The following is a 14,166-nucleotide window of genomic DNA, read 5'->3' as shown; positions in this document are numbered from 1 at the left end:
AACAGTACTTTGCACATAGTAAGCACTTAATAAGTGCCATCATTATTATTATTACTCTTCCAAGCACTTAGTACAGTGCTTTCCACACAGTAAGCGCTCAATAAGTATGATTGACTGACTAATTTAGAAGCCCTGCCTGCTCATCCATCTTGGCGCCCAGCCAATTCTTGGGCCTCCAGGTTTCAGTGGGCTAGTAGGGAAAGCCAAGGCCCGGGTTACGGGATCCCCTTTCTCTTCCAGGGAGGCTGGGAAAGGAGGGCCAGAGTTGACATTCTCAGTGACCGTCACTCCTGATTTCTGGAAGAAGCCTGGGGGATCCCTGACCTATTCGTGGGCTTATTTGGATGAATGTGATGATAATAATTATGGTATTTGTTAAGCACTTACAATGTGCCAAGCACTGTTCTAAGCACTGGGGGAGATACAAGTTAATCAGGTTGGAAACAGTCCCTGTCCCGCACTCGTAATCCCCATTTTACAGGTAAGTGAAGTGACTTGCCCAAGGACACGCAGCAGCCACGTGGCAGAGCCGGGATTAGAAACCAGGTCCTTCTGATTCCCAGGCCCGTGTTCTATCACCTAAGACCCACTGCCTCGCTGCTGTCCTACTAAAACCCAGCCCTCGCTCTTTATTCCTCTACTGCTAACCTTCTCACTGTACCTCAATCCCGTCTGTCTCGCCGCCGACCTCTCTCCTACATCCTACCTATGGCCTGGAATGCCCTCCCTTCTCATATTAGACAGATAATTGCTCCCACAAACTTCAAAGCCTTATTGAAGGCTTATCTCCTCCAAGAAGCCTTCCTCTCCTCTTCTCCCACTCCCTTCTGTGCCGCTCTTACTTGCTCCTTCATTCATCCTCCCTTGAAGCACTTAGTACAGTGCTCTGCACAGAGCAAGTGCTCAATAAATACAATTGTATGAATGAATGAATCCCACATATATATCTTACATATGTATATGTGTATATGTATACACATATATCTGTATATAACTATAATTTATTTATTTATCTATTTATTTTATTTTGCTAATATGTTTTGTTTTGTTGTCTGTCTCCCCATTCTAGACTGTAAGCCCATTTTTGGGTAGGGACCATCTCTATATATTGTACTTATATATTATATACTATACAATACTATATATTGTATTGCCAACTTGTACTTCCCAAGCGCTTAGTACAGTGCTCTGCATGCAGTAAGCGCTCAATAAATACGATTGAATGAATGAATGAATTTATTTATATTAATATCTGCCTTCCCCTCTAGACTGTGAGCTTGTTGTGGGCAGGAATGTGTCTGATTGTTATAACAATTATGGTATTTGTTAAGCACTTATGATGTGCCAAGCAGTGTTCTAACTGGTCAGGGTGTCCCACATGGGGCTTACAGTCTTAATCCCCATTTTACAGATGAGGTAACTGAGGCACAGGGAAGTTAAGCAGCTTGCCCAAGGTCACACAGCAGACAAGTGGCAGAGTCAGGATTAGAACCCATCTTCCCACTAGGCCACGTTGCTTCTCTACTTTTACTAAGCCTTTCCACTTAGCCACGCTGCTTTGTTGTTATATTGCACTCTCCCAAGCGCTTAGTACGGTGCTTTGTACACAGTACGCACTCCATAAATACAGTCAAATGAATGAATGAATGCTTCCAGAGGTCATTAGGGGAAAGAGCCTGGACCACGGGGAACACAAAGTGGGGATGGTGATCAGCTACTGATGCGGACAGTTTGATCTTCCCTTCCTTGATTGGTTAAAGGAGTGAGACCCGGGTGGGAGGCAACATTGTACGATCTTTAAGAGCAGGAGTCCTGTCATCATAATAATAATGGCACTTATTAAGCACTTATTATGTGCAAAGCACTGTTCTAAGCACTGGGGAGGTTACAAAGTGATCAGGTTGTCCCACGGGGGGCTCACAGTCTTAATCCCCATTTTACACATGAGGGAACTGAGGCACAGAGAAGTGAAGCGACTTGCCCAAAGTCACACAACTGACATTTGGCGGGGCCGGAATTCAAACCCATGACTTTTGACTCCAAAGCCCGTGCTCTTTCCACTGAGCCACACTGCTTCTCTACTTTATTGTTGTACTGTCCCAAGCACTTAGCGTGGAACTCTGCACACAGTAGATTGTAAGTTCCTAGAGGGCGGGGATCACGTCTGCCAACTGTAATCCCTCCTATGCACTTAGTACAGTCCTCGGCACACAGTAAACATCCAGTAAATGCCATTGACTGGATCTGCCTGAAAGACATCTCCTCAGACCTCAGCTGTCTTCGGGTGTCTGTGCTGAAAGTAAAGGCCATCTTTAGAAGGTTTAAATGGTCTTGAAGGACTGAAGTATTCAGTTCAGGTTGGTGGAAAGAGTTTCACTTTTTAGGGAAGAGTAATTCCCTCTTCTAAGGCCCCCTTTACCACCCCCTTTCAGGATGGCCCCTGGAGAGTTTCCAGTCCTCTACCAGTCTCAGCTATGAGAGGGAGAGTCAGGCAGAAGCCTACCCATTCCATTCCTAGCTTGGGCAGTGGCTAGCGAGTGGCAGGCAACCTGCTACAAGTCAAAACTCACCCGTGCTGGGCAGCAGCAGCACGGGAGCGAGTCGAGGGCGGAGACTCAAGCTGACCGCACGGAAGGATGGTAAACCACTTCTAGATTTTTACTAAGAAAATGCTATGGATCCAGTACCAGAACGATGGCGGACAGAGGTGGGACGTTCTGGGAGACATGTGTCCGTGAAGTCGCTATGGGTCAGAGATGACTTGACTCCATAAGACGAGGCCCCCTTCCTGCTAGAGCAGACGACATTATTTGGAGACAACAAGAACTTGCTATCTGGATTCATGGAGTCCCTTTACCATTACATTACTGTTTGAATTCTTTATAAGGTATTTAGATTCCTCGCCCAAAATATTGTAATTACCCTCTATATGGCTTGAATAAAGATGACATTTGGCTCAGCCTCAAACATCTTTCCTTGGGGATTTTGTCCAGGTTCTAGATATACGGCTCAATCTGCCAAAGTGATTGAAGTGCAGCTGCTGATTTTCTTTGCTGTGATTTTTCTCCGTAGTTAATATAACCTTGCATCTTCCATCTGAAAACAATTAGGGAAACTGATAGAGGCTCATAATCCTCAGTCCCGTGGTGTATCTGTATCTTCTAGCCAGCTGTGCGGCTTGGAGAAAGTGTCCCCGATTGCCATTTTTTTGAAATGAGTAGAATAAAAAGAACCATTTTTAACCCAAAAAGATGAAGAACTATGCCAAACCGGATTAGCAATCCAATATTGAAATTAATTGCTCTTCTCGCTCAACAAACTAAAACATGGTGGAGACAGGATGGTAACTGTTCGACAGGAATTTAATCGACTCCTGGCTACTGTATGACTTTGGGTGAATCAGTTTCTCTAGGCCTCAGTTTTCTCTTCTATAAAATGGGGATTCAATACCTGTTTTCTCTCCTACTTAGACTGTGAGCCTCAGAGACTGAGGCTGATTATCTCGACCTGATTATCTTGTATCTATCCCAGGGCTTGGTACAGTGCTTGATACCTAGTAAGTGCTTAACAAATATTATTATTATTATTTTTAGCATCATTATTATTGCGCGGGCAATGAGTGTAAAACGTCTAGGCTGGTTGTTCTCTTAGCATTCAGCATTCTGTTCCAGGTCTCAGTGGCCCGTGTTCTTCTTCAGGTTATTAACCAAATAATAATTAATAATAGTAACAACAACTCTGGTATTTAAGTACATTCTAGGTGGGAAATATTATACCAAGTGCTGAGGTAGATACTGTGCCCCTTCCCATTCAAACTCTGCTATCCTCCCTCCTAACCCCACGGCATTCATATACGTGCCTGTAATTTATTTATATTAATGTCTGTCTCCCGCTTTTGACTGTAAGTTGGGCATTGTCAGGGAATGTGTCTGCTTATTAGTATATTGTAATCTCCCAAGCGCTTAGTATAGTGCCCTGCCCACAGTAAGCACTCATTAAATACGATCAAATGAATGAAATGAACTAATTAATGTTTCCACACTCTTTCGTATGCTGTTCTCCCCAAGTTCAATTTAGCGAGTGGTAAGGGATAGAAAATGGGAGGGGCGTTGGGAAGGGGGAAAGTAGAAAAGGAAACTGGGAATTAGAGAGGAAAGAAATGAAACAATAAAGGAAAGGGAAAAGAGTTCAATCAGTAGCATTGATTGATTGATCGATTGGTTTGAAAAGGTATATGAAGAGAGGAAGGAGAAGGAGGAGGAGAGAAGTGGATAAGGAACCTCCAAATCCCAGACAGAAGCAGCAGAAGATTTGACCATCCCACGCCTCATAACTAATTGGCCCATCTTCAATTGTTCATGACAGTTTCTGGATTATACCCTTCCAAGCGCTTAGTACAGTGCTCTGCACACAGTCAGCGCTCAATAAATACTACTGAATGAATGAATACCCCAGGCAGCCTTGGGGAAGGGGGTGCAGATTGGAGAGGCCAGAGGGGATGGGCTGGGTCCGGTCCATGCCCTGCCTGGTTATTCAGCCATCACCTTTATTTTCACCATAGAGAAATGAAAAATACGCTCATCCCAGAGAGTTAGCTGAGACTCTGCTAGGATAAAACTCCCAGTTTTAAAACTGGAGAGCACTAAAGTCAATAAAAGAAAATGGCCATATCTTTGGGGGAGAGAGATTTTCTTCCCTCAACTGCTCCCTGGTCCTGCAGCCCACCAACCCCAAATCCCTCCACCCTGGTGATCCCAGACAAAGCCGGAAAGGGATCAGAATGGGTGAATTGCTTGAGGAATTGGAAGAAATACGTGTAATTGTAATAAAGCCTGGGAAAGAACTCCTAGGTGGCATGTGGCCACTCACTCTGCTGAAGACCCAGATTGGGGTCCTGGGAATTTCATGAATCCCAGAAGTGGTGTATTTTCGTGCTGTGTGTCACAGGATGTTGATACACAATTAGGATGTAATTAAGACTTGATTTAGCGGTGATTTACTGATTTTGAATAGAAAGATAGCATAGATAGATAGCATAGTTTTTTTCTTCCCAGAAAGCCATAAACTGGTGAGAAAGTGGACAGATACTCATCTCTCCACTCTTCCAAACCCTCCTGTGGTTGCCCATCCACCTCGGTATCGGGGGGAAATTCCTCATCATCAGATTTAAGACCCTCATTCAGCTCTCTCCCCCTACTTATCCTCACTCCTCCCTACTACAATCCAGCCCCCACACTTCCTTCCTCTCAAAAAGTGCTTAGTAGTGTTGCGCTCAACAAATATGACTGACTGACTGTCTGCCTACAATGAGCTTACAGTCTACAGGACAGGGAATATGTCTTCCAACTCTTATATTACACTCTCCCAAGCTCTGAGTACAGTGTTCTGCATGCAGTAAGTGTTCCATAAATAAGATTGATTGATTGACTTTCTGCTGTGTGACCTTGGGAAAGTCATTTAACTGCTCCGTGCCTGTAAAATGTATTCAATCCTCTTCCCTCCTACTTAGACTGTGAGCCTCATGTGGGACATGAACTGTGTCCAACCTGATTAGCTTATATCTAGCCCGGTGTTTAGTACAGTGCCTGGCACATAGTAAGTGCTGAACAAATACCATTAAAATAAATCAAAAATGAAAAAGAATAGGGAGAGAAAAGGACGAGAGAGAGAAGGGGCATCTCAAAATGTTGCAATTGATTTCCGTGTTCAATCTCTAAATAACAGGCTGTTGTGTTTTTTTTAATAGCCTGACTCTAAAAGTCTGTGCATCTGTAGCAGGCCGAAGTCTTCCAAATTTTGTCGGTAAGCCTCCTTTCATCCATACAGTTCATTCACTCAATCTTATTGATTGATCGCTTATTGTGTGTAGAGCACTGTACTAAGTGCTTAACATACATAGAGTTATACAATTCATTTATTTAAACAGGGATTTATTTGGAGGAAAAACTATTTCCTGAAAGAATTCTGAAGTTAAAATTTTGTGTATCAAGTTGAGCTAGAAAATCGGCTCAGAACAATGTTTGATGAGATCAGACAGAATTATGGCAGGTGGGATTACGTTCCCCCATTTTTGTGAAAAATTCTCACTTTAAAGTAGGGAACCTATCAACTGGGCCATCTCCTGGGTGATAGTTTCGACCGGGTCCGTGAGAAGGGATTTCGGAAAAAGCGGCTGAATACTATTTAGTGATGACTTTTCTGTGGGTGCCTTGCTGATTGAATTTCTTCTGCCGAAAAACATTTCATTGGCTTTTCCCTGCAGCTCTGCGGACTGAAGTCCAGCTAGACTCCTCAAAGCAGCAAGGCGCTGTGAGAAGAACCCTGTTCCTGGAATCCCATCAGTCTCAGCTTATCTTCTCTCTGGTGGTTCCCGTTGGACAGAAATCCCCCCAGTGTCAGGACTTCATTGTTTACCTAAGGGTAAGTTCTCCAAATGCTTTTCTGCTCTCTGGGAGTCAGTAGCCGCACAGGACACATGGCTGGGAGTTCCTGCAATTCCCTGCCTCACTGCTCGGCTGGCGGAGTTCCTGGTATTGCTTCCTCACTGGCTGGGTGCTCAGATTCCCCAAGACTCCCTCGCCCAGAGACTTTCTTCCTGGTTAATTTCTCTCCAAATTGCCCTGTAGGTTTGAAAGTCTTTTTTTATGGTACTTGTTGAGTACTTACTACGTTCATTCTTTCATTCAGCTGTATTTATTGAGCACTTACTGTGTACAGAGCACTGTACTAAGTGCTTGGGAGAGTATGATACAACAATAAACCATTAAATTTCCTGCCCGCGACAAGTTCACAGTCTAGAGGGAGAGACGGACACCAGTATGAATAAATAAATTGCCGATACATACATAAATGGTGTGAGGCTGGGAGGGGGAATAAAGAAAGGGAGCAAGTCAGGGTGACGCAGAAGGGAGGGATCTGGGAAGGCCTCTTAGATGAGGCGTGTCTTCAATAAGGTTTTGACGAGGGGGAAAGTAATTGTCTGTCAGATTTAAAGAGGGAGGGCATTCCAGACACTGTGCTAAATTCTGGGGTAGATATAAGCTAAACAGGTTGGACACAGTCCATGTCCCAAATGGGGCTCACAGTCTTAATCCCCATTTTACAGATGAAGTAATGGAGGCACAGAAAAGTTAAGTGACTTGCCCAAGGTCACCCAGCAGACAAGTGGCAGAGCCGGGTTTAGAAAATAGTAACGGTGTATTGGCCTGCGCTCCAGGAATCTAAACTGTGAGCTCACTGTTGAGTAGGGACCGTCTCTATATGTTGCCAACTTGTACTTCCCAAGTGCTTAGTACAGTGCTCTACACACAGTAAGTGCTCAATAAATATGAATGAATCAAGCAATCAATCAGTGGTATTTATCGAACACTTGCTGTCTGCTTGGAAGAGTAAAATATAGCCGAGTCGCTAGGCATGTTCCCTGACCACAGGGAGTTTACAGTCTAGAGGTAAGTCCATATGCCTGTAAATACACTTCAACCCACTGTCGTTACGGAAGTAGAGGAGGTTTTGGGAGAGGAGGGTAAGTGTCTGGGCAAGCCCAAGTTACCCCCCAGGATTTATTTATTGAGTGCTTACTATGTGCCAAGCACTGTACTAAGCACTCAGCAGCGTACGAGACAACCGAGTTGGTAGACAAGTTCCCTGTCCACAGCGAGTCGCCCGCCATCCAAAGCCTCCAATTTCCGTCTGCTCGTCACGGAGTCGATTCCTTTGTTCGGCTTCCTGTTCGATTAATGCCTCCCAACCGCCTGGCGAGACCATCTGGGGGAATTCTTTCCACAGGATGAAACGGAATTCCGAGATAAGTTGTCTCCGATCCACATCAGCCTGAACTACAGTTTGGACCAGTCCACGGCTGCGGGAGGCCTCACGGTGAAACCGATTCTGAACTACTACCGGCCGACAGTGGTTAAGGAACAGGTCGGTCCTCGATCCCGGAGCCCAGGCAATAACCTTGTCTTCCCCGAGCATCTGAAGCTGCACGTGTGGCTTTGAGGCCGAAAGCAACCATTGGCATTTTAGTTCCTGCATGCAAACACGGAAACAATTTGGAACTTGTCCTGACATGTTTCTTGGAACGCTACGCGGTTGCGCTTTCAGAAGCTTCCTTTTATGCGACCGAGATTTAATTTGTTCAAAATGTGGTTGAGCAGACGCAATTCCCACTGAAATCCCTCATGCCCTGTCAAGACCTCGGTAGTTAAGAGTGACTATGGATGGGATTGGAAAGGATGCCCAAGAAACTGCATTGGTCCATTCCTGGAAGTTTAGGGGAGGGGAGGGGGAAAGGGGAAGCCGAGATTTAAGACACACCATCCTTTAATCTGAGGCACAGCTAGATGGGATTCAGGTTTCCCATGATAGCCCTGACACGTGTTTCAAACAATACAGGCTCACATCCTGGTGGAGTGTGGAGAGGACAACGTGTGCATTCCTGATTTGAAACTTTCGGCTCGACCGTAAGTAAAAATAAACTCTCCCATGATACCTAATAGAACACAGGTGTTGACTTACCACTTCTCTGAGGATGGTATGTGGTTCCAACTGCTTACAAATACCCTGCTTGCAACATTTCATGGTTGGGTCAACTTGAAGCTGGAACAGAACTTTTTCATCAGTGTCAAATGTCATCATGCTCCTCAGTTTTCTCATGGTATTTGACCTGGCCAAGAACGAGACAATGATCCTTTTTTAGGCTGCAGTCTCTCAAGGCTCGGGGATTGGGTGACCAAAGGAGTCCAAAAGGACTCTGATCTCAGTGCTCTTTCCGGAACTAGACAAGGGTAAAGATGTATTTTCCGGTTGGGTTGGAAGAATAGAGCAGCAGGGTCGTTTGTGTCTGGTTTTCATTGGAAAAATGAGGTGGTGGAGTGATGTGTATATGATCTAGACTGTGGATCTGTAGACTGCATGCTCCTTGTGAGCAGGGATAGCGTTTGGTACTTTCCCGAGCACTTAGTACAGTGCTCTGAACTCAGTTAAGCGCTCAGTAAATACCGCCGAATAATTGATTTAAACTGAGAAACAGCATGGTGTGGGGAAAGAGCCTAGACCTAGGAATCGGAAGACTGTCTCCACCACTCTCCTGCTGTGTGAACCTGGATAAGTCGCCTAACTTCCCTATGCCTCAGTTTCCTCAACTGTAAAATGGGGATTCAATTACTGTCATCCCTCCTCTTTAGACTGTGAGTCCCATGTGGGGCTGGGACTATGTCTGACCTGTTAAAATTGTACCAGCCCCAGAGCTTGGAACAGTGCTTCACCTATAGTAAGCATTTAACAAACACCAGATTATTATTATGAATAATTATTAACTAATTAATTATTATTATCGTTATTGGAGAAAGGAGGCAGCAGGGGGCTTATCCACGCTTGAATCGGATGCACTAAAAGGGAGTGGAAGCTTTTCAACCTGATGATGATGATGGTGGCGGCACTGATTAAGCGCTTAATTATGAGAAGCAGCATGGCTCAGTGGAAAGAGCCTGGGCTTTGGAGTCAGAGGTCATGGGTTCAAATCCCGGCTCCACCAGTTGTCAGCTGTGTGACTTTGAGCAGGTCACTTCACTTCTCTGAGCCTCATCTGTAAAATGGGGATTAAGACTGTGAGCCCCCCCATGGGACAACCGGATCACTTTGTAACCTCCCCAGTGCTTAGAACAGAGCTTTGCACATAGTAAGCGCTTAATAAATGCCATTATTATTATTACTATGTACCAGGCACTGTACTAAGCGCTGGGGTGGTTACAAATAGATCGGGTAGGACCCAGTGCCTGTCCCACATGGCGCTCATAATCGTAATCCCCAATTCACAGATGACATAACTGAGGCACAGCAAAGTTAAGTAACTTGCCCAAGGTCACACAGTTTCCCCTACTACAGTCCTGCCTCTGACTGCGTGGCTGTGCACAGTAAACCTGTGTGACTTCCAAACCTCCCAGTGATGTGAGTGTGCTGGCCTCACTGGGGCTGACGGCGAACACAAACTCACCCCATCATTTGTGTGTTTCAGTCATTACCAAGTAAGAACTGAGGCCCTCACTGAGATGGCATGGTGGATACAGCACTAGAGTCAGAAGGTCATGAGTTCTAATCCCCGCTCAGCCTCTTGCCTGCTGTGTGGCCTTGGGGAAGTCACTGCTCCAGGCCTCAGTTCCCTCATTCATAAAATGGGCATTGAGACTGTGAGCCCCAATGAGACAGGGACTATGTCCAAACTGATTTGCTCGTATCCATCCCATTGCTTAGTATAATGCCTGGCACATAGCAGGCACATAACAAATACCACAGTTGTTATTATTCTTAGTTGGCCTGATTTCCTTACCCATGTCATGATCCATCCCCTCTGCCCACTCCCCATCCCCTCTGATCTTCTTAAATTCCTGGTCCTCGCCCCGTCCGGTCTGCTGCCTTTTTTTTTTTTAATGGTATTTGTTAAGTGTTTACTATGGGCCAATTGCTATACTGAGCACTGGGGTTTATACAAACAAATCAAGTTGGACACGGTCCATGGTCCACCTGGACAGTGGATTGATCCCCATTTTTCAGAGGAGACTACTGAGGCACCGAGAAGGTAAGCAACTTGCCCAAAATCACACAGCAGACAGGGGATGAAGTCTGGGATTAGAACCCTGGTCCTTCTGATGCCCAGGCTCTATCCACTAGACCACGCTACATCACTGACTCGCCACCCCGTCTCTCCCCAGACCACCCTCCCTGCTCCTTGCCGTCCGGTCGGTCTCACCCCGTCCCCCCCGTGTGTTGCAGGGACAAATCCCAGCTGGTCATCGGAGATGAAAACCACCTGACGCTCATCATCAACCCAAGGAACCAGGGGGAAGGGGCTTACGAGGCTGAACTCCACGTGCTGATCCCCGAGGAGGCGGATTATGTCGGAATTGAGCGGAACAATAAGGTAATTTCATCGAGGCCTCCATGATGCCCAAGTCCTCAATCGTATCTGCAGGTACACACTGCTGTGGCCCCTAGATCTTGGAGAGATAGTTACATGGTTAGAGGTGACGTAAATCAGGGCCGCAGGAGCACAGACCGAGAAAACACCTCCAGGAGCAGAAGTGGAACTGAGGCTGCTCAGTGCCCCATGCTGGGCTGAAGAGACTAGAGCCAAAGGTTCAGGAGGCCGCCTTTCAGAGAGGAAGTGGCTCTTGTGCTCAGGAAAAAGCGGGATGTGGAGGCCCATCGTACCCCTTGTGGGGCTTGGGACAGTCTGGGTATCGCTGATTTCTCTCTCACTTCACAAGTCACGTGTGTTCTGCTAGGAAAAGGGTCTCTGAATGACTAGTGGGTCAAGGAGTATCCCCCGGCCAAGACCAGTCCCTGAATCCACTGCTCAGAGAAGTCCCCTCCTGAGGGGGCGGAGGGGAAGGGAGCTAGGCAGGACAGGGGAGATGGAATCATGGAGCCGGGCTGCAGAATTCCCGGTTAGGCGGCAGGAGTTCCTCGGAGATTCCAATGGGTCATGGCAACGGTTTCCCTGTGGTGATCTGAGGGGACTCAGCAGCCAATTTGGGGAAAGCCTGGAAGTTCCTGTTTGTTTGCCCATCTGGAGCCAGCCCGCTTGGTGTCCGTGCCCAGCCCGGGGGGCTAGAGGACCCCCATTCCAGGACCAGCAAAGTTGTGGGAGATCAGCCAGACCCTTTCCTTAGCCCGGAACAGAAGACCCAGAGGACATATAAAGGGATCTTCAGAGGCTTAACAGGAAAGCAAGAATCCCTGAGAAGACGTTGGGAAAAATGAAATGGTCTCAATCGTGTTCAGGGAAATGAATACAGGTCAGACTGGAAGTTCATTACAGGCAGCGAACAACTCTACCAACTCTGTACAGGGCTCTGCATATTGTAAGGTAAGCGCTTAATAAATGCTACTGAATGATTAATGTTAGCTCCTCCACTTGACTGCAAGCTCCTTGTGGGCAGTGAAATCTGTTGTACTGAACTCTCCCAAGAGCTTAGAGAGTAAGCTCTCACTGAGTATCATTGATTGATTGATTGACTGACATAGAATTAGAAAAAAGATATTTTCCTCTCTGGCTCTAATCTCTCTCCCTGTCTCTTCCTCTCTTTTTCATTCTAGCCCTCTCCACTGACAAACACCACAAACACACTCTCAGGTATACACACACATGCTTTCCAGGTGGGATTGCAGCCCAGTGGCTACTTCATCCAAAATGTAAGCGGCCGTGTCTGAAGGAAGATTCACCCTGGTTGGTGCATGCATTTTAAAGTAGTCTTGTTCTGGATATTTATTCAATCATATCTACACCATAAGGAAAAAAAATCACTAGGATCAATTCTAGCCTAAATGTGCTGTTCAGACCGCACTTATTCTGAGGGGGCCCCCTACTCATAATTTAGTGTCTGTCTTCCCCTTGGGTGCAGGGATCCAGTCTACTTACTCTATGATACTCTCCAAAGCGTTTAGTACGGTGTTCTGTGTACGTAAGTGTGCAATAAACACTATCAATTTGATCTTGCTTTGGTAAGCTCGTTGCCGGCAGGGAATGTGTCTATTTATTGTTATATTGCACTCTCCCAAGCCTTAGTACAGTGCTTTACAGACAGTAAGCGCTCACTAAATGCGATTGAATGAATGAATGCTCTGCGAAAGCTCAGGAATGCAGGTCCAGCGGATGCTTGTCGTTTTCCCAACCATTCAAAGAACTTCAGCCGGACTTTATCTCACTTAATAGACTGATTTGCAAATGGGATACATCTGTGCTTATTAGGGGAGGACCTGGTGGGCTTTGGAAGCATACCAGGACATGTCTTTTCTGCTCCATTCCACAACAGCATCCGGTAGCTCTGACAGAGGGGTGCCGACTCCCAAATCTCCACCACCGCTTCGAGCACTCTGTCTAGGAAACAGGAAGACAATTCTGCTATCCAAGCACCGTGTCCTTCCCCCATCCAGGCTAGTCTTTCCTAGTGCACCAGAGTTTGAAATTACTATGAGCTGGAACGATATAACACATTGAATAAGGAAGAAAGCCAATTTTAGCAAGTGAGGTGACCGAAGGAAGGAATCCCAGAAAATCCATCCGATCCCATTTTTTGAGGCTGAGGACAGCTGAACACCAGGTAAAATGCCCCAGCTAGGAATTCACTGGAATCGAGACTGAATTTTAAAGCCAAAAGTGCCACGATAACAGAAATCTGGAGGTTGGGGAGCCTGATCTGCCATTGAAGACTCCAGGGCCTCACCGTGGGGGCAGGAGAGAAACCTCACCAGTTATCTTTAAGAGCAATCGGTTGTTTTTCTCAGACCCCAACAACAGGAGGGAAATCAATGAAAAGCAAGGAGAAAAACAACATTTGACTGATGCAGATGCCAGAGGAGCTATTTGTAGCCCAGTGTAAAGGGTGAGCTGTCATTTTTAGTTTAGCCAAGAAGATAAGTTGTGTAGGAGCCTGGGAGCAATTCAGGGACAGAGCTGGCTGCCTCGTCACTTCTTCCCCCGAGTCGCCTTTACCCGCGGAAGAGATTTCCTGTTTCCCACTATTCAGTGCTTCCTGTTCTTCCTGGAGAAGATGCCGCAGGAGTGAGCAAACTGGAAACGAGCCATCCAAGGAGAGGCGGCCTTCCACCCGCTCTCCTACTCACCGAAGAGATGTTGGTTCCTTCAGGCTTACGGTACCTCCAACAGTTTCGGGGTGAGAGGCCTTAAGGATGGAAGGGACAGGATCTTTTTTTTTTTTACCATATTTGTACTTTCCTTTGCCGCAGTTTCCTCAACTGTAAAATGGGGATTCGATACCTCCCTCCTGTTTAGACCATGAGTCCGATGTGGGACTGGGCCAGTGTCTGACCTGTTTAACTTGTATCTACCCCAGAACTTGGAACGGTGCATAGTAAGCACTGAACGGACACCAGAATTATAAATTATTATTATCGGAGAAAGCGGGTAGCAGTGGACTTATCTGCACTTTAATCAAATGCACTAAAAGGGAGCGGAAGATTTTAGACCTGATGATGAAGGTCTTATTAAGCGCTTATTATGTGCCAAGCACTGTACTAAATGCCGGGATAGATATAAGCTAATTAGGTTCGTTCATTCATTCAATCGTATTTATTGAGCGCTTGTTGTGTGCAGAGCACTGTACTAAGCACTTGGAAAGTACCATTTGGCAACAAATGGAGACAATG

The 14,166-nt window shown here is 46.1% G+C and overlaps 1 protein-coding gene and 1 non-coding gene across 2 annotated transcripts in view; both read left to right on the top strand.

Annotated features, from left to right (window-relative positions):
- ITGA8 (integrin subunit alpha 8) overlaps positions 1 to 14,166 on the top strand; it is a 107,705-nt gene that overhangs the window by 41,213 nt on the left and 52,326 nt on the right. Inside the window, exons 16-20 of the mRNA XM_038755834.1 lie at positions 5,747 to 5,802; positions 6,263 to 6,420; positions 7,786 to 7,923; positions 8,395 to 8,462; positions 10,771 to 10,918. Coding sequence (XP_038611762.1) covers positions 5,747 to 5,802; positions 6,263 to 6,420; positions 7,786 to 7,923; positions 8,395 to 8,462; positions 10,771 to 10,918 — 568 coding nt within the window. The remainder of the gene's footprint in view (positions 1 to 5,746; positions 5,803 to 6,262; positions 6,421 to 7,785; positions 7,924 to 8,394; positions 8,463 to 10,770; positions 10,919 to 14,166) is intronic.
- On the top strand, positions 2,423 to 2,560 carry LOC119936444. Its single transcript, XR_005453770.1, has one exon. It is a non-coding gene; the product is annotated as a small nucleolar RNA SNORA7 (small nucleolar RNA).

This window comes from Tachyglossus aculeatus, chromosome 13, assembly GCF_015852505.1.
Source record: "Tachyglossus aculeatus isolate mTacAcu1 chromosome 13, mTacAcu1.pri, whole genome shotgun sequence".
In the NCBI taxonomy this organism is placed as follows: Eukaryota; Metazoa; Chordata; class Mammalia; order Monotremata; family Tachyglossidae; genus Tachyglossus; species Tachyglossus aculeatus.
The sequence above is the reverse complement of the archived record's forward strand: the minus strand, read 5'-3'. Positions and strand labels throughout refer to the sequence as shown.